Source organism: Chanos chanos, chromosome 6 (assembly GCF_902362185.1).
Source record: "Chanos chanos chromosome 6, fChaCha1.1, whole genome shotgun sequence".
Taxonomy (NCBI): domain Eukaryota; kingdom Metazoa; phylum Chordata; class Actinopteri; order Gonorynchiformes; family Chanidae; genus Chanos; species Chanos chanos.
Window position 1 is genome coordinate 17308827 of NC_044500.1, and position 25731 is coordinate 17334557.

The window sequence follows — 25731 nt, forward strand, 5'->3', positions numbered from 1 at the left end:
TCTCCTCTCCTCTCCTCTTGCAAACAGTCTACTGTGTAGCAGAACAGGTGACTACCAGGGGAGGTTAAGATCTTTAGCCATTTTCTTTTCTCTCTGGGTCTTTGTCCTTTAGTTATTCTCTCTCGGCGTGTGAGCGCATAAAAGATCCTTGTGTCTGCACCTGAGCTGTCACTGATTCCAGATGCGCTAATGCTAATTTTTCTTTCTCTTTCTTTCTTTCTTTCTTTCTTTCTTTCTTTCTTTCTGTTTGTCTTCTCAGTCAGCTGTTATCAAAGTGCAGTCACTCATTGTGATGTAATGGCCAGAAGCCAATTAGCTTAAACACTATATATTGGTGCATCCTTTGTGCCACTGAATTTAAACATATGTATGTATGTATGTATGTATGTATGTATGTATGTTTTTATGCATCAAGAGGCCTTTCCAGCCTAAACCTGTCTGGATGATATGATGACCAGCTCTTAAATCCAGTAATAGGATGAGCTCCCCCATCCTAGTGCAGTCACATCCTAGTACAGTCATCCTGTAACCCACTAATAGTGGATCTCAATGATCTTTTTTGTTTGTGCCAGACTGTTGACTCTGGCTATTTGAAATTGAAATTAATGTGTCTTCTGTAAATTTTTTGTTTTTCTTTTGATGAGATTTGATCTTACAGTTGTCACCAGCTGCCCAGAGTCTGAAAAAGGGGGGTTTAGTTTAACAAATATGAACATACAGAGCAATGTCTGTATATGCATATCCATAAAATTAACTGTAATGACACAAAAATCTGATATGATTGTTTTTTGATTGTTATGATTTGTGTGTGAGTGTGTGAGTGTGTATGTGTGTATTTGAATGAATGCAATTTTGTATGTGTGTGCTTTGATTTATTTTATGTGTCTTTTTTATACAAAATTAATTGATTGTAGATACTGAAATGTTGCCAATTGTATGTAAATGACATAAGTGCAATTCACGTCAACAATTAATTTAAGCACCAGAGCAAATAAAACTTGTCAATTATTTGTATATGGTGTTATGAAACAGTTGAGAGAAAATTGAAATAAAAACACAAATGGATCCCCGTCGGTCTGTTGTTTCTACACTACCCCTTCTTTATCATCATTTTATGTTTTTTTTAATGATCCAAGTGCTCAATTATGCATAGTTATTAGCTACGGTGAAATGCTGTGGATAGGGCTCAGTTTTCATTGTAAATCGTATTTACATTTTAGCTGTAACTAATAATGATCTGACAGACGCCAAGAGCCCACCTCCAAGATGAGTGTAGACAGCTGTTGAAACCGCAAGGTATAGTTGTTAGGCTCCTTTGTACATTTATCAACGATGATCCTTCGACATGTTCATATTCTCGGAAACTCCATCGCAGTAGTGCAGCACTGATAAACTGTTCACCTCCACCACCACTGAGTGGCGCTGTTTATAGAGACAAGCCGAATTTAGTTGTATTATTTGCTTTGCTCCGTCTCAGCCACCGCGGCTGGCGGTGACGTTGGACAACAAAGATGGCAGGAGGAAATAGCAATTACTGGGAAGGTGAGGTGGCAAAGTGTGACAACTTTGGTGCGACCGATAGCTTTATATTTTTGTTGTGGCAATACAAACTGTTTTTCATTTCTATGGGACTGTGGTTAGTTTGCGCAGCTCTTCTTCACTCAAAGCAGTCGTTTAGTTAATCAACACCAGCCCACCTAATGTTCGCTATACAGCTGGCTAACTCACGTCAGTAGCTTTGGGTTAGCAAGCTAGCCTAAATCTACCAGGCTAAATCGGCTAGGTTCCCCTTATCGTTTAGTTATTGTGTTTACAGCGAGTTACTTTGCTATTGCCAGCTATACAAGCCATTGCAGGCTAAGCAAAAGCATCGACGTTGGCTGGATTCCACAGTGCAACGATTTAGCATACAATTGTCAGTCCATTTGAGCTCTTATTATTCCGTTAAATCACGAATATGTATCTTCATTTTGTCTCAGCTGTCCTCATGGTGTTGATGAACGATGTGTCAGCGCATCAGCGATATAGCTGTCTGTCTGATTTAACCTGGAGTTAACGTAATGTTATATCCCAGCGATAAGCATGTTCACTTAGCCCGATTAAGTAGCTGATTTCAACTACGCGATAGCAATCACTTGTTAAGAGCACATCTGCCCATGTCTTAGTTAAGATGCCATGTGTTTGCCGTCAAATTTGGAATATTATATCCGTTCAGTTGACTTTGTTTACCTTGTTCACCAAGAATACACGATGTTCGTCAGGTCGAGCGAGAGTCGTTTCATTTGACAACGCTGTTTCATTGACAGTTTCAAATCAAGTTTATCCAGCCACGTAGGAGCCTGCTGTTTCTTTCTTAAATAACAATAAGCTTGCAAAACAACATTCTATTGAAGAGTTGTTAGAGAATAGACCAGTCCTGCCTTATTGTATGTATGGTACGATCATTGTTAAACCAGATTGTAGTTTTAAAAACAAGACACTGTTATTACTGGTTAATGCATACGTGTGTCTTGACACACTCGGTCCGATTACAAAAACTGATGCAAATACGCGTATTCGAGTTTTGAGGGTTAAATAGCTGAATTATATACAGTAGTTGTTAACTGATTGCATTGCTAGTTGCTTGCTCTGTAAATGCTTAGCAGCATTATTTTTCAGCTCAGCAGTCTAAAAGATGTTTAAACCAAAGTCTGATTTGACACTCCGTATTTCAGATCTGCGGAAGCAGGCCCGGCAACTTGAAAACGAGCTAGACCTGAAGCTCGTTTCCTTCAGCAAGCTATGCACGAGTTACAGCAGCTCACGCGATGGCCGTAGAGGAGACAGGTAAATACCTCCTAATTATTGCACAGTATATTGTGTACCTTAATTTCACTGTGGTAATGAGTTTTGCTCACTCTCTGGCCTCTAGTTCTGATACAACACCCCTCCTTAACAACTCGACCCAGGACAGAATGTTTGATACCATGTCAGTGGAGATTGAGCAGTTACTGGCAAAGGTAAGGCCAATTTATTGGTGTCCTTTGTGTTCTACATATTTTCAGAAGAAATCAGTACTTTTTGAAAGGTGTATTTAACATGATTAGGGTTTTGGAAAATATTTTTATACATAGTATAAGTAATAAGTTTACCTCACCTGCTTTTTCATAAAAAGAGAAAAGAACTAAAAAAGGACAGTTAAGCCTTGTCCAAATTCATGGTAATGCTGAAGTTTATTAACAAACGTAAATTTATTGAACATGTCCTGTCACACACCCACAAAGTCAACAGCTAAGTTAAACTTTGGTTTCTAACAGAGGTCGTTGTGAAAGTTTTGTCAGATACTGTGAGTTCTCACATAAGACTTTCTCTTATCTTTTTTTTTTTTTTTTGTAGCTCACAGGAGTTAATGACAAGATGGCAGAATACACCAGTGCACCCGGTGTGTCGTCCCTTAACGCTGCACTGATGCACACTCTCCAGAGACACAGAGACATCTTACAGGTGACAGCGAACCCTGTCTGATCCTGTCTCCTCGTAGTGGTTTAGTGACAGTTGAACCAATTTCACCTCTTTGCCTCTTAAGTGGATTATCACACAATTTAGACCTATATCTCAGCACATTGAGATTTGACAACTTGCCATAAGGTTTCACAAGCTGTTCCAACACATTTGTTTGATATGGGTTTAATATGGGCCGTATTATAACAGCTTTGAGATAACGTTTAAGTGAAGTTGCCTTTTTTTGTCAAGTCCTCTCTTTTAAAAGCTTGCGTAGGCCCAGTAAATGTGTTGTTCAATGTGCTTAATGTTCGACCTGTAACCGTTACCTTTCTGTTTTGTCTCATAGGACTACACACATGAATATCACAAAACCAAAGCAAACTTTTTGGCTTTCAGGGAAAGAGAGGATCTCTTGGGATCTGTTAGAAAAGATATTGAGTAAGTACTTACTTCAAATCTTCTTATAAAGCCTTAAAAACTGCTGGCTAGTCACTGATATGTAAAACATAACCAGATTTTTAACCCATACGGATTGATGATCTCGATGTGCCAGCATCTTTCCTGCATGGCATCAGATGACTTACGGGTCTCCTCCTCCACAGTGCTCGCGAGCAAGAAAGAAATGAAAAATGAGCAGAAAGCCGTGGACTGTGGGTGTGCTAGCTGTTAATGACTTATTGATCGTAACGCATGTCCAAGGCCCTTCCCACTGCTATCGCCCTCCATGAACTCAGAACTCGTTTAATACGCAGGGGCTCCTCTAATCATATACTCTGTGAACATAAATTAAAATATTGCGAGATAAAGCGCTTTGTGGCTGGCATTAGCGTGTGTAGGGTCTTTGTTTTTTGCCGTGACAGTAGAACACCGTCCGTGTGCGGATTGGCTGGCGGTTTAGCAGGACTGCAATGCGGCCGGTATTGAGATTAGTGTCCTCAGTGAGATCTCCTCAGTTTTCTGGCGTAGCACTTCTCACCCGCCTTTGATTAAAACCAGGGTAATGAATGGCGTGCGTGCTTTGTCTTCCTTTCCATCCTTTTGAACTTGAATTTCAAAGACCACTTCAACCTTGCTTTACACCTTATGAGGACTTTCGTATCCCCCATGCTGGTACTCTTACCATTTTTAAGACCGAACTGCCCTCCTGGTCGAAGTTTGTAATTCTCAGTACAGTGACAATGTAATATTTATATATCAAGTATCTTTATTCCTGTATTCACACAAATGCATGGAACATCCACATAGCATTGAGTTGTTGTGTTGTCACTTTTTATGAGTAACTGAGAGTGTGTTCCTGAACTTTGGTTAATTTTAAATTACTCTATAAGGTGCTAATGTTGGCAGATTCCAGCCCAATCTATCATTATGAACCGCATCCTGAATCTGTTTCATTACACGTACATAAAATGCAGTTTCACTTTTCAGAATCCTGAGTGAAATATCTCATAAGTGTGAGTTTCACTATCAAGCTGAAGTTCAGGTCTTATTGCACAAAAAATCTACCTGAAATTCACCCAGCTGAAATTCTAAAGTCAAAGGGCTTTAAGTCAGCGATAATATCAGGAGGTTCCTGTCGCTATGAATGAGGCAACACAAGAGTTCTGTTTTCACAAGCCTCTGATTAAAATCTACTTGTGTGCACTGTCATCAAATTCTCAAGTTTCTTGAAGCGACTGAAAGAGTATCAGTAAACGGCTTACGGGCTTACTGTTATACCTGTCCACTGGAGCTAAGACCTCTCACTGGAGAGGAAGGGGCTGGCTTAGGAAGATATGCTAATCACCCATTCTTCCATTTCTCTTCCATTTGTTAATGTGTTTATATTGAGTTCATCAGTAATCACAGACTGCCAACTGCCATCCCTTACAGAAACCAAATTCCTGAATGTTTTAAGCAGAACAGATCTCTGTAGGGATCTTATTAGGACTTTCAGCCAAGCGAAGCTATCCTGAACAGCTTAATTCCCAATGCGACATTCTCCTTTGGAGACGTTTCCTCCCTCACCACTAGGTGGCAGTAATATACCTCGGTGAGCACGGCTGATCGCTCAGGCGGTACGTTTACATAAATCTCACTCCCAGTCATATTGCCGGCTGGAGGCTGAGAGGGAGAAAGTCCAGTTTCCACAGGAGCTTCTCTGCGGTTCACTCCTGAACTAGCGACTTACAGTCCTCACAAACCTGCTGCCGCGTCGGCCCTGTTGATCTAGCGTTACAATCGATGTGGAGAGGGCCTCCCTGCAGGTGCTGCGGCAGGAAAGTGGCGTTAAGCAGAAATGACGGAGCCACTGAGCGTGATTCGCTGCCTTGCTCTCTCAGATTCTTGTTTTAATGATGAGGTCCACCGTCTCAGCGCTCCCCTGCGTTAGAGCAGACTGACAGTGGATCAGACCCACAGGCTGACCTGTTCCCACACTGCCCTGGATTAATCATTACACTGTTACACTTCCCACACATCTTGTCCGTAGGCGGATGATGCTTATGCTTTTCCTGTGACACGGTCAACCCCTTCTATCTCTCTCTCTGACCCGCTCTTTCCCCTTTGCCTAGGCCGCTCTCCCAACTGAAACAGAGAATGAGATTAATTTAAGGCAGTAATAAAGCAGGAAGGCCAGCGTTAACGAAGGGGGCTGTATGGCACGGGGGCGAAGCGACAGGGTTTTGCCTGATTAACTCTCCAGGAAAACACTCCTGTTTGCAGCACTCAGCTCGTTCATAATTCACACCGAAGGTTCTCTGTGGGAAAAGCCTGGAGCAGTGTGTGATGTGGACAGGAGGAAAGACAGCCCTCTGTACTAACTGTACCACTCTGTCCTCCAACACCGTCCAGTGAGGAAGACTGGGAATGTGAAGCTATTGTACACGGCGCTGTCCTCAAGATCAGGCCCTTTGTCTCCAGTTAAACTGTCGTGCGAACGGTTTTTCCATACTGTCATTCCATGTTGAAGAGGATTTCTTTAAATTCCATTTAATTTAACGAAGAAATGTTTTTTTTGTTGTTGTTGTTGTTGTTGTTTTTTTTAATGTGAACAGCTTTGATGAGTCTGTAAATAGAATGTGGAGTGTATGTACAGAGTGTGCGTGTTTGTGTCCGTCGTTATAACTGCGTGTAAACTTGATATGTTTTCTGTTCCGTTCCTCAGGACGTACAAGAGCGGCTCAGGGGTCAACAACAGAAGGACAGAACTTTTTCTGAAAGAACACGAGCATCTGAGAAAGTAAGAGGCTTTTTCCCCTCTTCACTCACACGTTTTTCATGTGTCTGCCAAAACGTGGCTCTCTCATGTGACCCCTGACAACCAATCATGTTAATGCGGAGATTAATATCAAGCCAGTTGACATCTGAAACTGAGACAAGAGTCAGTGGAATGAAAGGATATGCTCAGACTTTTTCTCTTAAACAAGAACTCTTTGGTTTAAAAAAAAAAAACAGCAGGCAAGCTAGGTTCTCTCAAGGACACTTACTGCGTGATTCAAGCTGAGTCATAAAAAACTATGTTGTTTATTTTTTTTTTTTAGTCGAGCCCACTTGTATCTTAAGAGAGTTTGTGCCCCAAGTTCCAGTGGTGGAATTTGTAATTATATAGAAGGGAGGCACAATCCTTTGGGCTGAAGGAAAGTTAAGGCCTAATTATACGGCCTAATGTATTATTCATTTAGGAGGAAAACATCGCTCATCCGACGCTAATTTGTCAAGTCATAGTATTCTTAAGCCGGTAAAGAAGCATGATACATTTGAAAGCTCAAAGTCTTTGACGGTTGTGATGAGTTTCCCCTGGCTAGAGCACAGCGATACAGGTGGACACCGTAACCGCCTGAATCTCCACCTGTAGCACGTCTCAGAGCGCCGTCCTGTGGTTGTAAGTTTTAAGTGTGAGGCAGGGACTGAAGATGAGTTATCACGGGCACAGCAGGAAACCATCCCTCACGGGCAGCGTCGTCCTCTTAACCTCGTTTTGAAGTGACCAAGCGGGCGCGACGAGGGAGGCGAATGAGTCGCGGTGGCCGCGCCCTCCGCCGATCTCTTCAGAGCGTCCTTGTAATAACCCGCTTTTCCCAAATAATCACTCTCCCGTCGAAAAGGTTACCTTTTAAAAGACACACACCCCATTCATCAGAACGGTAGAAGGCTACCGGACTCTCACTACCGTGACTGTAAAATGGATGGTTCACATTACTCTTTAGTTTTTAAATTGACTGTGTGAGCAGGTGAGGTTAGCTGGGGAAGCTCATTAAGTTTATGTTGGGGGGGGGGGGGGGGGGGGGGGGGGGGGGGGGGCGGGGGGGGGGGCTGCAGTGAGTAGAATGAATGGTGTAAGACAGTGGGTGTGCTGTGGGCCATTTGTTTGAAATGCGAGGTAAAGTAAGACAGTTACCAGCAGGCAGGGAGAGTAAAGCACAGCATGCTTTCAGTATGTTGTATGAATACACTCTATCACGCACCCACACCCGTTTGGGATCTGAAGTTCTTCCTCGTTCCATAATGTTGAATCATAAATAACTATTTAAAAACTCCCCATTATCATATATACACCTTATTTGTCACTTATGTATAATATTTTGCTGCAGATTAAGAACTTAATTCCACATTTTCTTTTTAGCAATACGTATTCATTGCATTAAAACATCAGATTAACTCTGATATATAGATGTTACACAACCACAGATATCTGAAACAGTACGACTGAATCAAGTCTGGAAAGTTTGATTAACTATTGGATGGCAGATAGAGGAATAAGGAATTGAAGTGTATCAGTCAGGCTGACATGCTTTAATTAAAGTATGTCATTCAGGAAGACATGCTGTAATACATCACTCTGGAGTAATCTCTCTAGAGTGATGTAAGAATGCAACATTTACTCTGCCTCTCTGAGCTTTCCTTCAGAGTGCTGATTGGATGTTTACCCCACACACAATGTTCAAATTCAGATCTCCTCAGAGGCCATTCTGAGGTAATGTAAAAGTGCGTGCGACTTCTTTTAACGTGGCCGTTTACCTAGAAGGCACTTCCATTAGGCCTTAACTGAGCTGACTCCTCCTGGACAGAGGAGAGCACAGGGTTCTTTCAACAGCCCCACAGTGTGTAAGCAAGTCCTCTGAACTATTGAGTGTTAATTGGCTCTTCAGGGACACACTGGAGGTGGCTTAGGGGGTAGAGCTACATCAGTGGGCGCCTCTCTGCCTGCTGCAGTGGCTTGTGGCAACCCTGGCCAAGTGCCCACTTTGCGTTTCAGCATTAGTGTGCGCCCTCCCTCTCTCTCTCTGCTGTAAGGTATAGTGCACGGCTGCAGTGACCACGTCCCTGTCTCTCTCCCTGCTTGAGGGGGACTGCTGTAAGGTATAGTGCACGACTGCAGTGATGACGTCCCTGTCTCTCTCTCTGCTTGAGGGGGACTGCTGTAAGGTATAGTGCACGGCTGCAGTGACCACGTCCCTGTCTCTCTCTCTCTGCTTGAGGGGGACTGCTGTAAGGTATAGTGCACGACTGCAGTGACCACGTCCCTGTCTCTCTCCCTGCTTGAGGGGGACTGCTGTAAGGTATAGTGCACGACTGCAGTGACCACATCCCTGTCTCTCTCTCTGCTTGAGGGGGACTGCTGTAAGGTATAGTGCACGGCTGCAGTGATGACGTCCCTGTCTCTCTCTCTCTGCTTGAGGGGGACTGCTGTAAGGTATAGTGCACGGCTGCAGTGATGACGTCCCTGTCTCTCTCTCTCTGCTTGAGGGGGACTGCTGTAAGGTATAGTGCACGACTGCAGTGACCACGTCCCTGTCTCTCTCTCTGCTTGAGGGGGACTGCTGTAAGGTATAGTGCACGGCTGCAGTGATGACGTCCCTGTCTCTCTCTCTGCTTGAGGGGGACTGCTGTAAGGTATAGTGCACGGCTGCAGTGACCACGTCCCTGTCTCTCTCTCTGCTTGAGGGGGACTGCTGTAAGGTATAGTGCACGGCTGCAGTGACCACGTCCCTGTCTCTCTCTCTGCTTGAGGGGGACTGCTGTAAGGTATAGTGCACGGCTGCAGTGACCACATCCCTGTCTCTCTCTCTGCTTGAGGGGGACTGCTGTAAGGTATAGTGCACGGCTGCAGTGATGACGTCCCTGTCTCTCTCTCTCTGCTTGAGGGGGACTGCTGTAAGGTATAGTGCACGACTGCAGTGACCACGTCCCTGTCTCTCTCTCTGCTTGAGGGGGACTGCTGTAAGGTATAGTGCACGGCTGCAGTGATGACGTCCCTGTCTCTCTCTCTGCTTGAGGGGGACTGCTGTAAGGTATAGTGCACGGCTGCAGTGATGACGTCCCTGTCTCTCTCTCTCTGCTTGAGGGGGACTGCTGTAAGGTATAGTGCACGACTGCAGTGACCACGTCCCTGTCTCTCTCTCTGCTTGAGGGGGACTGCTGTAAGGTATAGTGCACGGCTGCAGTGATGACGTCCCTGTCTCTCTCTCTGCTTGAGGGGGACTGCTGTAAGGTATAGTGCACGGCTGCAGTGATGACGTCCCTGTCTCTGTCTCTGCTTGAGGGGGACTGCTGTAAGGTATAGTGCACGACTGCAGTGACCACGTCCCTGTCTCTCTCCCTGCTTGAGGGGGACTGCTGTAAGGTATAGTGCACGGCTGCAGTGATGACGTCCCTGTCTCTCTCTCTCTGCTTGAGGGGGACTGCTGTAAGGTATAGTGCACGACTGCAGTGACCACATCCCTGTCTCTCTCTCTGCTTGAGGGGGACTGCTGTAAGGTATAGTGCACGGCTGCAGTGACCACATCCCTGTCTCTCTCTCTGCTTGAGGGGGACTGCTGTAAGGTATAGTGCACGACTGCAGTGACCACGTCCCTGTCTCTCTCCCTGCTTGAGGGGGACTGCTGTAAGGTATAGTGCACGACTGCAGTGACCACGTCCCTGTCTCTCTCCCTGCTTGAGGGGGACTGCTGTAAGGTATAGTGCACGACTGCAGTGACCACGTCCCTGTCTCTCTCCCTGCTTGAGGGGACTGCTGTAAGGTATAGTGCACGGCTGCAGTGACCACGTCCCTGTCTCTCTCTCTGCTTGAGGGGGACTGCTGTAAGGTATAGTGCACGGCTGCAGTGACCACATCCCTGTCTCTCTCTCTGCTTGAGGGGGACTGCTGTAAGGTATAGTGCACGGCTGCAGTGATGACGTCCCTGTCTCTGTCTCTGCTTGAGGGGGACTGCTGTAAGGTATAGTGCACGGCTGCAGTGATGACGTCCCTGTCTCTCTCTCTGCTTGAGGGGACTGCTGTAAGGTATAGTGCACGACTGCAGTGACCACATCCCTGTCTCTCTCTCTGCTTGAGGGGGACTGCTGTAAGGTATAGTGCACGACTGCAGTGACCACGTCCCTGTCTCTCTCTCTGCTTGAGGGGACTGCTGTAAGGTATAGTGCACGACTGCAGTGACCACGTCCCTGTCTCTCTCTCTGCTTGAGGGGACTGCTGTAAGGTATAGTGCACGGCTGCAGTGATGACGTCCCTGTCTCTCTCTCTGCTTGAGGGGGACTGCTGTAAGGTATAGTGCACGGCTGCAGTGATGACGTCCCTGTCTCTCTCTCTGCTTGAGGGGGACTGCTGTAAGATATAGTGCACGGCTGCAGTGACCACGTCCCTGTCCGGTTTCCGCCGTTTGGACGCCTGCTAACCGAGCTCCGCTGCCGTTCGTCGTAAAAAGGCAAGCAGATGCTTTCCTCGCCCAGTTGTTGATTTTTATGACTGCAGACCAGCTGTGAATTCTCCCCTGAGCACCTTTCAAACCTAACTCGTGTTAGTGGTGTACAGCAGCAGAGCGGCTTTGAGTCACAGATAAAAGCGCTTGTCTCATATCCCCTTTCTCTCACCACCAAGTCTGGGCAGTCTTTCAAAGATCATACAACTTCTGACGGTAACTGAACACACGCCCGTCCATAAACAGTAAACAGACACAGTGTTATCTTGAACACCATCTAGACACAGTGACTCATGTGTGCATCTGTGGGCTTTCCCCGTCAGAGAAAGCATTTTGGTATTAGAGAAAGACAGCGAGAGTGAGAAAAAGACAGACAGGCCAGCCTGGAATGATTTGGCGTTACTGGCAGATAGTCAGTTAAACAGAGGACGAAAACACACCCAAAAATGGAGGGAAAAAAAAAAATTGAAAGAACTAAAATTGCTTCCCTAAAGTGTTTGAAGTGCTTTAACACTGTCTCATAGGTCGTTAAGTTTCTTATGCTCATCAATCAAGCAGCACACAGAACATTTTCACCTCGTTGGGAGCCAGCTCAGTCAGGTGGCACACTTGTCTAGTCCAGACTTAGCCCAGCTGAGCCGCAGTGTTTTCCTCTGAGGTTGAGAATTTCCTTTATCTGCACCTGCATCCGTATCAGCCAAGACCAAAGCAGATCTTATCTTCCTCTTGTGAACACGCTGGTCCCACACACAGCGGATATTCCCGCTTCTTTAATGCAGACCCTGAGTACGAGTGGAACGCGACTGTTTGGGAAGTCTGTGAATTCATAGAAACACATCTGAAAAAGCCCCCAGAGAACGAAAGATGAAAGAAGCTCTTTGTGAAAAAATGTGAGAGCCCTGGAGTTTTGCCTCTTTACTGGGTTAGGGTGCCTCCTGAAAAATAACCTGTAATGCCAAATTTGCACTTTGTAGTGCCTTTGAAGAGACATAGCACACAGCGTTGGTAGACTGTTTAGTCTCGATTCACACTGGAGCTCACACAAGAATATTTTGTTCCTTCAGTTACAAGCTCATTCACTGCAAGACAATATTACCCATAAGAACTAGACTGAATCCAGATCACAGCTCAGTGGGAACGCAGCACTATGTGAACTGAAGTGTTGCATCGACAGAATGAAATCTGAAATTTCTGAAAGACCCCCCCCCCAAAAAGCACACGAACACACGCACACGCACACACGCACACACACTTGTATTATTGTGCTTGTATGCGGTGGAGGACGTCTTGTATGTTTGTGAACTTAACAGCGCCAGTGAACTGCACAGCGGAGTTGGTGAGATTTCTATCTCCAAAGATGAGAACTGATAGTGTTGTAAAAGGTGGGCAGTGTCCATTAGTCATTTACTGGAATGGCAGTAATGGCCGTGATTGTGCTGATCTTAGCTTCCTGTAAAACAGAAACGGATTTCTCTGCACTGTTTATTCCACCACATTTAAAGCAAAGACAACGTCACACACACTGCTCACGTTTCTCACTGTGCTTCTTTTCGCACTGAACTTTACAAACCACTTAGTAAAGAGCATCCCTCGGATTTGATTAGAGATGTCTGACGCCAGGCACTTATCACATCATCAGACGTGCGTCCGTCATGAGTATTTGAGTTCTCAGAAACAACTGCTGAAAATTCATTAACATATATACCATAATGCCATATTAAATGTCCTCAAAAAAAACCCCAATATTTAATTGCTTGTAGCATATACACTATGTAGGGGAGATCCAGTGAAATTTGAGAACTTAAAAATGACGACGGATGGCGTTCCTGACTGGAACAATGGGCTTGTGATTGGGTTGTAATGAATGACATGTGATGTTTATGACAGGGCCAAGCAGCCATATGGCAGAGGTGACTGAACTGTGCCGGCCAAAGCGGCATGTTTCTTTTGGCTGGAACCGTGCCCACGACAGCTTTGAATATGCTAATGTAATCAGAATGAGGAGAAAGTGTGGACGACTCCGCAGAGCCCGTGAACTCATGCCTTTACCCTGCTGCTCTAGGACAGAATGCCTGATGTCCACTCCTGTCAGATGGCCACTGTAAGTCATCTGTGGGGCTGAAATGCCTGGGTATTTGAAGCCGGCCGCTTTAGGGCCTTTGAGTGCCATGAAGAATAACCAGTCCTTGTTCTGTAGTGGGAAACATCTTTTAGGATTTTCATCCAGCTTTAAAGCAAAGAAAGAAAGAAAAATGGATTGACATCAATACTGATCAGACAGGAGACTTTAATGGTGTAACAAGGATCCCCTTACTAATAATACAGCCTGTACCTTTCTGGTATGTCTGTTCTTTCAGATGCTCAGAAAAACATCCCTCATTAGTAGGTGATTCACAAAAGCTTTTTTTTTCACTGATAACTATACCGTGTCCTATATGGGAACAATTTTTCTTAATTTAGCATTTTAATAGTTGCTGCTTTACTGCTCCCTCTGGACTGCTCCTGTTTCTCTTAGCGTAGCACTAATTCTGCACTCCTGCTGACTGCATTTCTTTTCGACGAGCTCAGGAAAGCACGGGCAGAGGCAAAGTGGAGGCAGTCAGGCTTGGGGTGGGGGTTTTTTTTGTTGTTTTTTTTTCATATATACTTACAGTTTAGCATGCGTAATGTGCTAAGGACATTACTGTTGTGGCTTTGTTAGCATCAGCCAATCAGGAATGCTTTGCATTTTTTACGTGCCTTACTTACAAATTCAGAACAGTTATTTTAGCACCTTGGACAGTACAGAGTAAAAAATAGACGCCGCGAACGGAGCGTTCTGAGAATCCTGGCTGAATTCAGGCGGCTAGAGTTCGGACTGATCCTCGGGGTCCTTGGACAACCTTCTCGTTCCACTGGGTGTCCTCCGGAACTCTCCTGTCCCTCACGTCTGATGCTGCGACACATTTTGAATACAGTTTATAGAATTAAAAACAAAAGAGGTTTACCCTAACTGACCTTCCTATAGATGGGTGAATGCTCTTTAGATTTTCTCATTATACCCCCCCCTCAGACCTGTCAAGTTTGTGGCCTCGCCCCTCTCTTTAGCGCTCTGTCCTTTCGAATTTGGAATAGCTCACGCTCTTCTTCAAGATAGTGACAATATGACATTTACTGTTGATCTCACATCTGTAGTTGTGGAAATGTTTGGCACAATGCAAATTGTATTTGCATTGCAAAGTATTAGCACTGTGTATATATTTGCATTTGAGAATCAGTGGAGCCTGCGGCTTTGGTTTAGTGGCGAGAGAGAGACGCTGGGTTTTTAGAGACCAGGCAGTCACAAAAGACTAAAACAAATAGGGCACTGGTAATCTCCCCTGTATTTTTTTTTTTTTATTCACTTGGATGGAGAAGCAACGACCTTGGATTTTTGGCTCCCTGTGCAGTACAGACAAGTTCATGTGTTTTGTGAAAAGAATCCTCTGTCAGAAAAAAATGGAACTGTAGTGAGTCAGTGCCAACTGCTCATGTTGCTCCATTAGCCTGGCTCCAGTCTCCTCTCTCCCACTCTCTGTGGTGGTGCCAAGATTGGGAAAGGGAAATGAGGAAGTCAAGGGTCCTAAGGTCAAACATCACCCAGACGTATCAGACGTGAGACAGTCCACCACATCTGCACCTGTTATATCCACTCGTGTGTTTTCTTTCTCTAACTCCAAATTGAGTCATGCGCTCCTTGTCAAGAGAAGTACTGAATCATCATTGGGTAAGGTTGTATCCATGATCTCATCTGTCTTATCAGCAAAGGACTATTGAGAGTTAAGACTAGGGAGAGAAAGAGAGAGAGCATAGAAATTTCTTTAAAACCACGAAGAGGCACACTCCGTTCACTTTTGCTTTTTGACAACTCAAACCCTGTTTAACTCTGCCCCCCCCCCCCAAAAAAGAGTCTGAACTAGTTTAAATGTGAGCAATAAAAAGCTAATGGCGTGCTCTCCTCCTGCTGTCCCGGTGCAGTTTTCTGCTACACTATATCAAAGCAGCAGATGGGGCTCAGCAGACTGGCCTCAGACGTACACTCACTCTCCTGTTCCTGTCAGCTCCCGGGAGCCGAGACATAAATCTCTCTCCGGCGTAGGCCCTTGAACAGGCTGACCTATCAGACGGAGGCAGCTCCTTTTTTTGACGAGGCAGCTGGATCCCCCCTCATCAAGCTCTAGAGGAAAAACTGTGGGAGAAACAGAACGTAAAAGGAGCCTCCGCCCTAGTCGCTACAGATGGAGTTTCTTTCCCCACGCACATAGGAGTCTATGCTTAGGAAATGTTCATATCATCCGAAATGGGGCCGGACGCATTAGTCAAGCTAAAGGCCGCCCACCCACACACAGAGGTTGTTAAGGGAGGCATTTCTCTGATGGTCTCAGCCTAGCCACCTCCACCGGAGCGTGCGGAAGGGGGAGATGCCCGGTGTTGAGTTCAGGGGGCTGCCCCTCTGCGGTGGGCTGCTGCTGCGGTGGGCTGCTGCTGTCTGGAAGTAAGAGAGCTGTGACATCTTATCCTGCCGCAGAGCTTCCTCTGGTGCATAACTGCCTCCCTCTGTACGAACCCAGAGTGATCACTTACTGTTCCTCTCTGGAGGTGTCGCAGTGCTCCAAAGAGAAGGCTAAAATATGAGGAACATCCTGTGTTGTGTTGTAAATGACTGTTAGAAGTGGCGTTTTTGAGGGCTTGTATTTTGGCTACACCTGCCTTTTTTTTTTTTTTTTTTTTTTTTTTTTTTGGGACAAGGAATAGCTACTTGGTTCTCTTGAGTGAAAGCACTGCACAGCAGCAGTTCTCGAGGGACGTATCATGTGACCAAATCCAATCTCTGGCTCTGATCGGTTAGAAGGCTCACTGCGTCTGAGACAGTATTGGCCACTTCAAAACCACCACTTTATGGGCAAATATTACAGCCATGTGTTTCATTTAGGATTTAATGGGAGTGGATTTCTTGTGACCTCTGATCTTCCTGTGGTCACCTGCTGCAGGTCTTTTTTTTTTCCACCCATTGTCTCCCTCCCTCTCTCTATCTATCTATCTCTCTCTCTCTCTCTCTCTTTTCTCTCTCTCTCTCTCTCTCTCTCTCTCTCTTTCTCTTTCTCTCTCTCTGGTTCTGGCTCTCTCTCTCTCTCCCTCTCTGCTGGAGATTCTCTGGAGACAGGAAATACAGAACACTTAGGAATCCATTCCCAAGCTGTAACTATAATACAGCCCTCCACTTGAGTGATTAAGAAGTATGAAAATTGGCATTATTCAACCCATAATTCAGTCAACCCCCCACTGAGCTCCTTTAGTGATGTTTGGCACGTGGCTTCTGATTGAAAAAGTGCTTTCAACGGCATGCGCAAGCTTTCTTTCAAAGTAAACTGAATTTGGCTTTTTTTTCAGCAGTTACTTATGTTATTAAATCGCATTTTCAGTCACTGTTCTTGATTGAGGAGATATACTTTTTTCTCTCTGATTTCTGTCCATTTCAAACCCCTCTCTGTAAAACTGATCTCTACCCTAGCAGTGTAATGAATGAAAGACACTCCCTCTCTGTCTGGGCCGGCTTAAACTGTGGTCAGACAGATGGTAAGAGACTGCCCTTTAACAGGATCTGGGCATTGGTACTGTACTAGCCAGAGTGTGGAATGCCTAGCCTTTGGCCCTGTAATGTGGCTGATGCTTGCCTCTGTGGGGGCCGACCCGTTCGAGCCGTAGAAAAGTTACCAGCTGTCAAATTTTCAGGGCATCTGGGCGAGGGGGGAGGCGCCACACGTTACTGCCAAACTCTATGTGTCATCACGAAACGGCTAAGGTCACTGGTCCGTCGTCTGGCTCGCGATGAGGGATTTGTACAGCAGTGAAATGTCTCAACCTTAACGTGGAAATGAACGTATTAATAAAACAAAACCCTGTGCAGTGACTGCCAAGGCACAGAGAGACTCCACATTAAGATTTTGTTCTTCCCTGTCACGCTCTGAAAAGACTAAATGAAGACCAACTGGAGGGAACATAAGAGAGCAGCCTTCTGCCGATAATCAGTAACACCTGATAACAGAGACAGACATATCCCCTGACATATTTGAAAAAGTGATTTATTGCATAGTAGCTTATGAACTAATGCCAGATTATGTAAACGGAACAATATTGGCAGAACAGGCTTAATAATTGACAAATGGACATGATGATTAAGCCAGAGCTCTCTCTCCCACTGAAATAAAGAAAATGACTGTTTGTGTGGATTGTAGCAGAAGACAGTATAAGAAAAAAAAACAAAAAAAAAAACAAGCTTTAATTATTTGGAGAAGGGAAACATAATACAGTTACTTGATTATAGAAGGTAACAAGTAATATTTTTGTCTATATAGGTAATAGCATCAGCATCAAAAAGTAAATATTTTTCCCACCAAAATTGGCTATCAGCAGTGTTAAACTCTGATCCACAGTGTTTAATTATGCATATTAGCCACCACCAGATAAGACAGAGTCGGGCCTCCTTTTGTGAGGTAACCTGAGGAATTTCATTGAGGGATGAATTAGCTCTGTGCTAATGAGTGGTTTAATGATTGTACAGGAAGCTCATTTTGGCAGGCTGAGGTGGGGGGGTGGATGTGCCGTCTGTGGAAGTGGTGCAGCTTCAGACGCTGGCCTTTCTCCCTCACCCCACCCCTCTGCTCCCAGGCTTGATGGAAGAGTCCAGTAAATCTTTCAAGCTCGGCTCATCTCGGCCTATAAAAATGCCATGAATCAGGCAGCAGAGCCCATCTCCAGACACAGCAATGCGCATTTTATGCCACCGGTCTCCTGCCTCGGAGGATTTACAAAGCGCCTCGGTTCGTGACAAACGGTTGACAGCGGTTGGGTCTCCATTCTCAGACACAGCTTTCTCTCAGCGCTGTACAGATGTAGGGATAGTCACAGTCAGCCAGTTCCTCCACTCTCTTAACACCTCCACGCCAAGTACATTAGTGGGTCAACAATTCGTCTTTCAGTTCATTGCATTTTAATGAAGGAATTTGACGTGTTTTGAGGAAGCACTTTTCAACACAAAGCACCTTTATTATTATCCCGTAGGAAGGTTGGCCTCCTGACATGACAAGTTATGGCTTTTAAAGCCACTTGACAAAGTGAAGGCTAATACCTATATTTACATAACAAAGAGGCAAAGTCATTTGTAAACAAGCACGGCAGTACGGCGCTTGCGACCAGAAGCCTCACAGGAAACGACCCTCCACAGCAGGGTCAGCAGCTTTGTGCAGTGTGGTGCATTTACCTGTTCTTTATGACTGGCTTTACATTATCTCTCCTGGCACTGTTCCAGTGCTCAATACACGGCTGATACAGCATTCAGGATAGGAAAACTACTGTGGCTCCTTCTCCCAGGCTAAATGACAGTTTCAGTGAATTTTCTTTTTTGGCCAGTACTTTTGACAACCGAAGAATCTATGCAATGATATCAAACTATGTGTTTGTTGGCACTGGTAGAACAGGTTTGTCATAGGTTTGAAATCTGTTGTCAAACCTCAAATAAATTAGCTCTTTTCATCGGAAGATGACATAAGGATGCCCCCCCCCACCTCTTCCAAGAGTCAGCTTTTATGTACCTTATGCAACAGGCTTTTGTCAGTTTATCATATTTGATGATGCCATGATACTTTCATGGAATTTCCCATGGATCAGGAAACCCCCTCTAACTATGATATTGATATTGTGGTTTTAGAAGCTACTGCGGCCTTCTGGAAAGTTGCTTTCAGTGGCTAATTTGTCAGGCAACCGTTAAGCAAATGCATTCTTATTCACTGTCACCCAGGAGACACTAAACTAATGACATAGCCACTTTGTTTGTTTTGTTTCTCTTCCTCTCCCTCTTTCTCTCTCTCTCTCTCTCTGAAACAGTATCAGTATTGATTCTAATTGGCCAATGGAAGTGCTGAGCGCATTGTTTTTGCCTAGTGCGATTCGAAACATGAGATGCAGAGGGACAGAGAACAGTAGAGGGACAATGCCACGTGAATGTGTGTGTGTGCACATGTGTTTTTATTGGGCTCTTTGGGACAGAACCATAATGGGCTCTCACGCGACAGACAGCACTCATTACTACACCCTCGGAGACCAATTCTCACATCACAGCTTCAGTCCCCACCCTGTTTCAAAATGAAGCCCAGGTTCTGTTGAGCCCCTGCACTGTGACTCTCCATAGGTGTCAGTAATTTAGTGGCTGCCACAGTGGACTGAAGAAGTGATTAAACACGCCTCACTGTAATCCTCATTATCAACTGAGGCACTCTTCACATTATCAGCATATCACGGCTTGGTATCCCAACGGCTCCTTGCAACAGTCGTGTTTTGTATCGCGAGGCTAAGGCTGCCAGTGGCACTCAGTGTGTGAAGTGCTTCATTTCAAATGAATTAAAGTTCAGGTAAGAAGCTCGCCAAGAAGAATATATAACAAGGTTGTAACCATTTGGAATGGCATTACGCCGTCTGTAGTCTTTGTCATTGGCTCTGAGCTCCTCCACACTCTTGCACCAGCTCTGCGAGGCTGTGAATTGTCTTTAAGGCATATTCTGACTTGCAGTCTTGTGTGGTGCTGGCTAATTTGATTGAACTAATGCATCTGAAAACGAAGAGTTGAAAATGGAGACCTTTTATCTGGTTGCTTTGACCCACTGTTATTTACACGTAATGAGCAAAATTAACAATTAATGCCACTCCTTTACAGTATGCCACAGCCATTTTACTGACAGCACATTATCCGCCCAGACTTCCTCCAAAAAGCCGCAGTCCGATTTAAAGTTTCTTCACGTCGATAACGAATGAAAGTGCTGGCGTGGCGTCTTAGCGTTATCTCGGTTTCTTTGATTGCCTCTAAAATCACCACCACCTACCTGCCTGTCACTCCTCTGCAATCTAACACCGGAACCACAGCTGTTACAGAAAAGTATGGCCAAGCCATTTGACAGTTGGTCATGCGTTCTTTGTTAAGGTTGTGACAGAACTCATCGGGTATTGTGCCATAGTTCAGCTGTGCGACACAAAGTCACGCTGCTAATTACGAACCTGTAGTTTGGCCAAAAAAAAGGGCCTCATCAGCATCAGCCTGGACCATTTATAATGATCAGGCTACATAATGACCTCAGAGTCACGACTGCGTATTGATGGATTGTTGTGGTGTGTAGATTAATCAGAGCACGCTGACTCCTTAGATGACACTTCTCTGATGTACAACTCTGGCTATTTTTAGGAAGCTCTGAGACAAGTTTTCCAAAACCTAGCCCCCAAGCCATCATAACTTGGAACATGCTCCTTAGATTCATTCTCTCTCTCTCTCTCTCTCTCTCTCTCTCTCTCTGTGTGTGTGTGTGTGTGTGTGTGTGTGTGTCTGAGAGAGAGTGCGCATGTGCGTGTGTGCACATGTGTGTGCAAATTTGCACATGTAATAAAACAGCCCCTCATGGCACATTAAAGACCATTTGTTTGAGACTGAGACAATTTTTCAACTTCAACTGTCTCCACTGTCACACGAACAAATGACAGTGGCCAGTATGTTAAGAAAGACATAATGTCATTCTCTACCTCTAGGCCTGTCTTTGCCTCTATCTCAGTAAAAGAAAGAAAGAAAAAAAAAAGACAATTACATGATAACGAGACACCTGGGCTTAGATTCATATTGAATGTTCCTTTTGGCAGAGTTCTCTTATTCGCAGACAAGAGAGCAGATGATATTGGCAAGTTGCGGCTTTGAATCCTGAGAGTGAACGGCAGGCTCTTAACTGATGTGTCTTTGAGCAAAGGCACTTGGCTCAAGGTTACTCCACAAACATGCAGCCTCTGACAAAGAGAAGACAAAAGTATATCTACCTGGAGGAGTATATATATGTAAATCTAAGGATAACAGCATTGCCTCCACCACTTCAGTGTTTGTTTCTCAGCTTTTTTTTCCTAAATGGGCACATAGCTCCCACTCTGAAGGTCTCAGAGTTCATCTGAAAACTGATTGGTTGTCATGGGCCACAAAGGCGACTGCCATAGGCACTGTTGGACTGTAGACATCCAGTTTCATCATAAAATTTTGCCAGTGTTAACATGGTCCTAACAATTCACGCTCATTGAAATGTTTTAAATGAATGATGGCTCAGATCTAACCAAATTAAGGGACATTTGAGTGATCTGAATAAATGAAAAGTTAAGCTGAATGAACAAATCAAGGGGCATTTGAGTGATCTGAATCAATGTCAAGTTTGGCATGGCAATGATGCAGAGGGAACTCCCATCTTGATGTGGTGTAGCTCTTAATCAGTCCCTGAGGCCCTGAGCCTTTGGTTCAGATCTGATGGGCTTGGAGTGAGGGCTAGAAGCAGTCCCAGCGCCTGCAGCAGAGCCTGATCAGGATTCACAGCAGCTTCTTCATTGATCTCTGCTGCTCTGGCCCTGATTGCTTCAGAGCCAAGAGAGCGAGAGAGAGAGGGAGCGCTCTAGTCATTCAACTGCCCTCTTTCTTCCTGGCCTCTACTAAACACTCTCTCTCTCTCTCCCTCTCTCTCTCTCTCTCTCTCCCCTCGTTGTCTTCCTCACAGCTCAGATCGACTTATTGACGACACAATAAGGTAAGCGTGCCAGTTCAAAGCATTCACTGTTATCAACACAAACATGAACATTTATTCTCCCATTTTGACATTTTTCCTTTCACAAATACTTTGACATGTTGTCCATGTCTGTGGTAAATGTATTGAACTTTAAGCGTTCTTTCTGTATGATTCATAAAAATGAAGTCTCACTCATTATACTATAATGATGCCTCATTATACTTTTTTTTTTTTTTTACATTTTTAACTACAGAACTCCTTTTAGTGCTATCTTTTCACTTAATTGTTTTCTGAAAGAATCAAGCATGTACAATTCCCTCGACACTCCTGAACCAAATGCCAGTCATGTTCCATTTCCATCATAAGAGAGACCTCAATCAATGGAAAGCGTCAAGCCACTGACCCATTACTTGTCCACGCTCTGATACCATTAGATTACTGTTGTAGATTGAGCTGAAAGCAGATCCTGCCTCTTAAGTGAAGTTGGCAGAAAAGCTTTCTTGGCAACCATTTATCGGTTGCACTGTACAAAACTACCCAACCACACCCACTCCCCTTTACTGTCTAGTAGGATTCTTTTCCCTCTCTCTTTCACACCATATCACAAGAACTCAACTCTCAGCACGAAACAGTGTGTCCACTTGTGCCTTTTGCTGGATTCATTCTCTGCAGGGTGTATCCTGACACAGTGGAGCATAGTGAACAGCTTGGCTGTACCTGTCAAGAGATGGTTATGGGAAACCTTTGAGAACTGCCTTGTCCCTGCTGGGTTGATGGTCAGCCTACAGGGGCTTACGTAAGGGGACCACTGAAGGGTGCTGTCCTCCTTCATTTCTGCCTTTTTCCCCCTCCTCTCAAACTGCGCCACAGTCACGCATGGGTGGAGCACGGCGCCAGGGAAGCCCACAGGAGACAGCTGGTACAGGTGCTTAATTAAGTCAAGTCGTGAGCCTTGCAGATCTTGCCTTACTCTTCACTCAGCCTTGATCAAGCAGAAAATGATACAGTATTAGATGGCCGGACCAATCCCTGCCCTTGTCTTTGACTGCTCTGAGCACGCCACCAATGAGATCTGAAAACCCAGCTTTAGCGTTTCATCAATGCTCTTGTCTCTGGGCAGTGTTAAGGCAGGTTCTTAATGTGAAGATGCCAGACACTCAGTCACCATAAACGGTTCATTACCCAGTCAGATTTTTTTCTTAGTGTGAATACCTACAATGACTCAAGCTGACAGCTTAAGCAAGACCCGAAATTTAGTCTAATCATGCGCCGTGGTGTTCAAGACTCAGGGTTGAGGTTTTGTGGTCTGTAAGAACGCTTGAACAGAAATGATATGCCTTTACCGAGTCACCGATGAGCCTCACTGTTACGTGAGATTTGCTCTTGCTGAGCAGATCAGAACATTGCGTGGGAGGGAAAGTTGGTGCTTTGGGCAGTATGATGAAAAAGGTTCACACTCCTCCTCCTCTTCTTCCCCCTGTGGTTGCACTGACACTCTGGGGATGAAGGCTGGCTATACTCTGCAGGGACAAAGGTCAGGCTGTTTGTGACTTGAATCACCTGGAGAGAAAACCCTGAGAGCACCAGGCTCTTCGGGGCCAACTGTCGTGCTTTATTTTGCACAAGCATTTCTGTGGAGGAGGCGACTCATTTCACGCTGTTGTGCCTCACCCTTGTGTGTGACTTCATCGCCGTGCTGTTATCGATGTAAATGTTTGGGTTGGGGGTTGGGGTGTGAGGGCAGTGGGTTTCCATTAGGTGTAGTCAGAAGATGACGCTGTGTGCTCACCATTTCTCTTCTGAAGACTAATCAGACACTTAATGTGTTCAACACAAAACTGAGCATTCGGGCTCATCGTTCTCCGAAGCGTCAGGCTGACGTTAAAAGACTCCTACCGAGATCTGAAACGGACACGCTGCACTTTTTTACGGTGACGGAGTTGACGCTTTGCTTGAATATGCAGTATGCACCAATTTATCCATCAAAGAATCTGACGTTCACCTGGAGTTGAGCTCTGGGCGGCCCGAGAGCCGTGCAGGTGCCAGGCTACAGCTGACACCCACAGCACTCAGAGCTGCTGAGCTGGAGTTTGAGTGAGCTCTAGTGTCACACAGCAATTTAATCCACCTCACCAGAAACAAGAAAGCCACACTCAGCTGGAGAAGACAAATATCTGCTGGCTCTGGATCTAAAAGATAGTTTTTGGAGTAACTTTCCACACACTAAATAGGGTCATGCATCCTGAGCGAATCCTGTGAACTTGGAAGATTTAAAAAAAAAAAGTCTTCTGTGACTGAGATGCATCAGTGACAGAGAATATTAAGCTTGTTATGTGAGGTCTTCTCGTTTGTCTGAAATGTCAAGCATTTGCTCTCGCCTTGTCTCAAGGGAAATGAATTTCTCACGCTTGATCTTTTTTTTTTTTTTTTCCCCAAATGTTCTTTTCCTCAAGGCTTTTAGCTGTTTGCTGTATGTTTGGGAATGTCTCAGGGGCTTTAGAGTATTTCCGCTTTGCTCCTTTACCGTCTCAATCCAAATGTGTCTGAGAGACGTTTGCGTCCTCTAATGGATTCTCTAGCGTGTTCCCTGTCATTGTCATTGTGACTCATTGAGTAGAACTCCTAAAAAAACATGCTCGTGATCCACGAGTTTCCTACCATTAAACTCTACTTATGGTGCTGTTTTGTGTGTGGGTCTTTTTGTTTTGCAGCATTGCCATGGCAACCAAGGAGAACATGACCTCTCAGCGGGGCGTGCTGAAGTCCATACAAAGCAAGGTCAACACTCTGACCAGTATCCTTTTCACCCCACCTAATATGACAGGTGTCTGTGTTTGCTTTAGGACCAGATGGTCATAAAATCTCTATGCAGTGATCGTTTGAACAGGGTAAGTGGTTCCCTATTGAAAGTTAGTGCCCACAGAGTGAATATGAGTCAGGTTGCTTCGATAATATCTCCTCGCTCTGAAAGATCTCTGGTGGTGGTGAGTTTATAAAATGAGGGGTTTTGTGTGTGATTTTATTTGAAGACAGGATCAGGAGATTCCTCCTGGGGACATAAACTGCAATGTCTTCACTTCTGATTTCTGTAAAACCAGTTCCATAAGAGAACTAGTCGGTGCTGGGTCATATCGAAACACCCAGTCCTATGTTTAGCACACTGTTATGCCAGCTTTGACTGCAAAACCTAAGACTAGTTGTTCTTTGTTCTTCTCTGCCTGTCTGGGTCCCTAGTTTAAATACCACAGATAGTGGATAAATACTGTAGGTCGTGGATATTCTTTTCTTGGCTGGACAAACTTTTTTTATTCAGGAGGAGTGCTTATTCATCATCCATTAAGGCTGTCATAACTGTAAAGATGAGCCAGCCCGTGAAAACACTGAGCAGCTCATCCTGTGGTGTGTGGCCAGAGCAGACGTTCAGGAACTCTTTTTATGATTCATCTGAGTGCCTCTGGTTCTCTAACGCTTTCCTCCACCTCCCCCATTCCACGCAGTGTAATTGCTCTCCCAAGTGTTAGTACACGCACAGGTCAGACTGGAGCTAATACGGTCGTGACTCTGCCAGAAACATACATGCAGATGGGCTGGACAAAGTTTTTCTCTGCTGTATTATGTTGTCTGAGCGTTAACGAGATACCTTATAGTATTACGGCCGCGTTCGGCGCTGGAATGATCAGTGTAGAGTGTTATAACAGAGGTCTCGTGATTTGCTGTGGTTCCTTAGCTGCTTCTCTCTCCAGATCGTTTCCCAGCCATCAATAACCTCATCCAGCGAATCAACCTGAGGAAGAGACGGGACTCGTTAATTCTGGGCGGAGTCATCGGCGTCTGCACCATCCTGCTACTGCTTTACGCATTTCACTGACAGATAACGGGAGACGTCCGGTCACCCTTTTTTTGTTTTGGCAGGGGGCGGGGGGGGGTATTCTGTGTATAGTGGCGGAACCATGAAGAGTGGTCTTAGCTTGTAGGAGGAC

The 25731-nt window shown here is 45.0% G+C and overlaps 1 protein-coding gene across 4 annotated transcripts; it reads left to right on the forward strand.

Moving 5' to 3' along the window:
- The first annotated feature begins 1497 nt into the window (after positions 1-1497).
- On the forward strand, positions 1498-25670 carry gosr1 (golgi SNAP receptor complex member 1). Of its 4 annotated transcripts, none has more exons than XM_030777119.1 (9): positions 1498-1542; positions 2715-2829; positions 2909-2999; positions 3376-3483; positions 3830-3921; positions 6626-6700; positions 21743-21772; positions 24463-24545; positions 25495-25670. In XM_030777119.1, exons 1-9 carry the CDS (start codon positions 1512-1514, stop codon positions 25617-25619), a joined length of 750 nt encoding a protein of 249 aa, XP_030632979.1. In that variant the 5' UTR covers positions 1498-1511; the 3' UTR covers positions 25620-25670. The 4 variants fall into 4 exon arrangements, with proteins under 4 accessions (XP_030632979.1, XP_030632977.1, XP_030632978.1 ...); XM_030777117.1 differs by having other exon boundaries at positions 2715-2826; positions 2888-2999; XM_030777118.1 differs by having other exon boundaries at positions 2715-2826; positions 2912-2999.
- The last annotated feature ends 61 nt before the right edge of the window (positions 25671-25731 follow it).

Bases quoted from the DNA above. Each gene is read 5' to 3' on its own strand.
- gosr1 (XM_030777116.1), top strand. From the start codon at position 1,512: ATGGCAGGAGGAAATAGCAATTACTGGGAAGGTGAG. The intron at 2,827-2,911 runs GTAAATACCTCC...TCTGGCCTCTAG, and splicing joins GATGGCCGTAGAGGAGACAG to TTCTGATACAACACCCCTCC. The intron at 3,922-6,625 runs GTAAGTACTTAC...TCCGTTCCTCAG, and splicing joins TCTGTTAGAAAAGATATTGA to GACGTACAAGAGCGGCTCAG.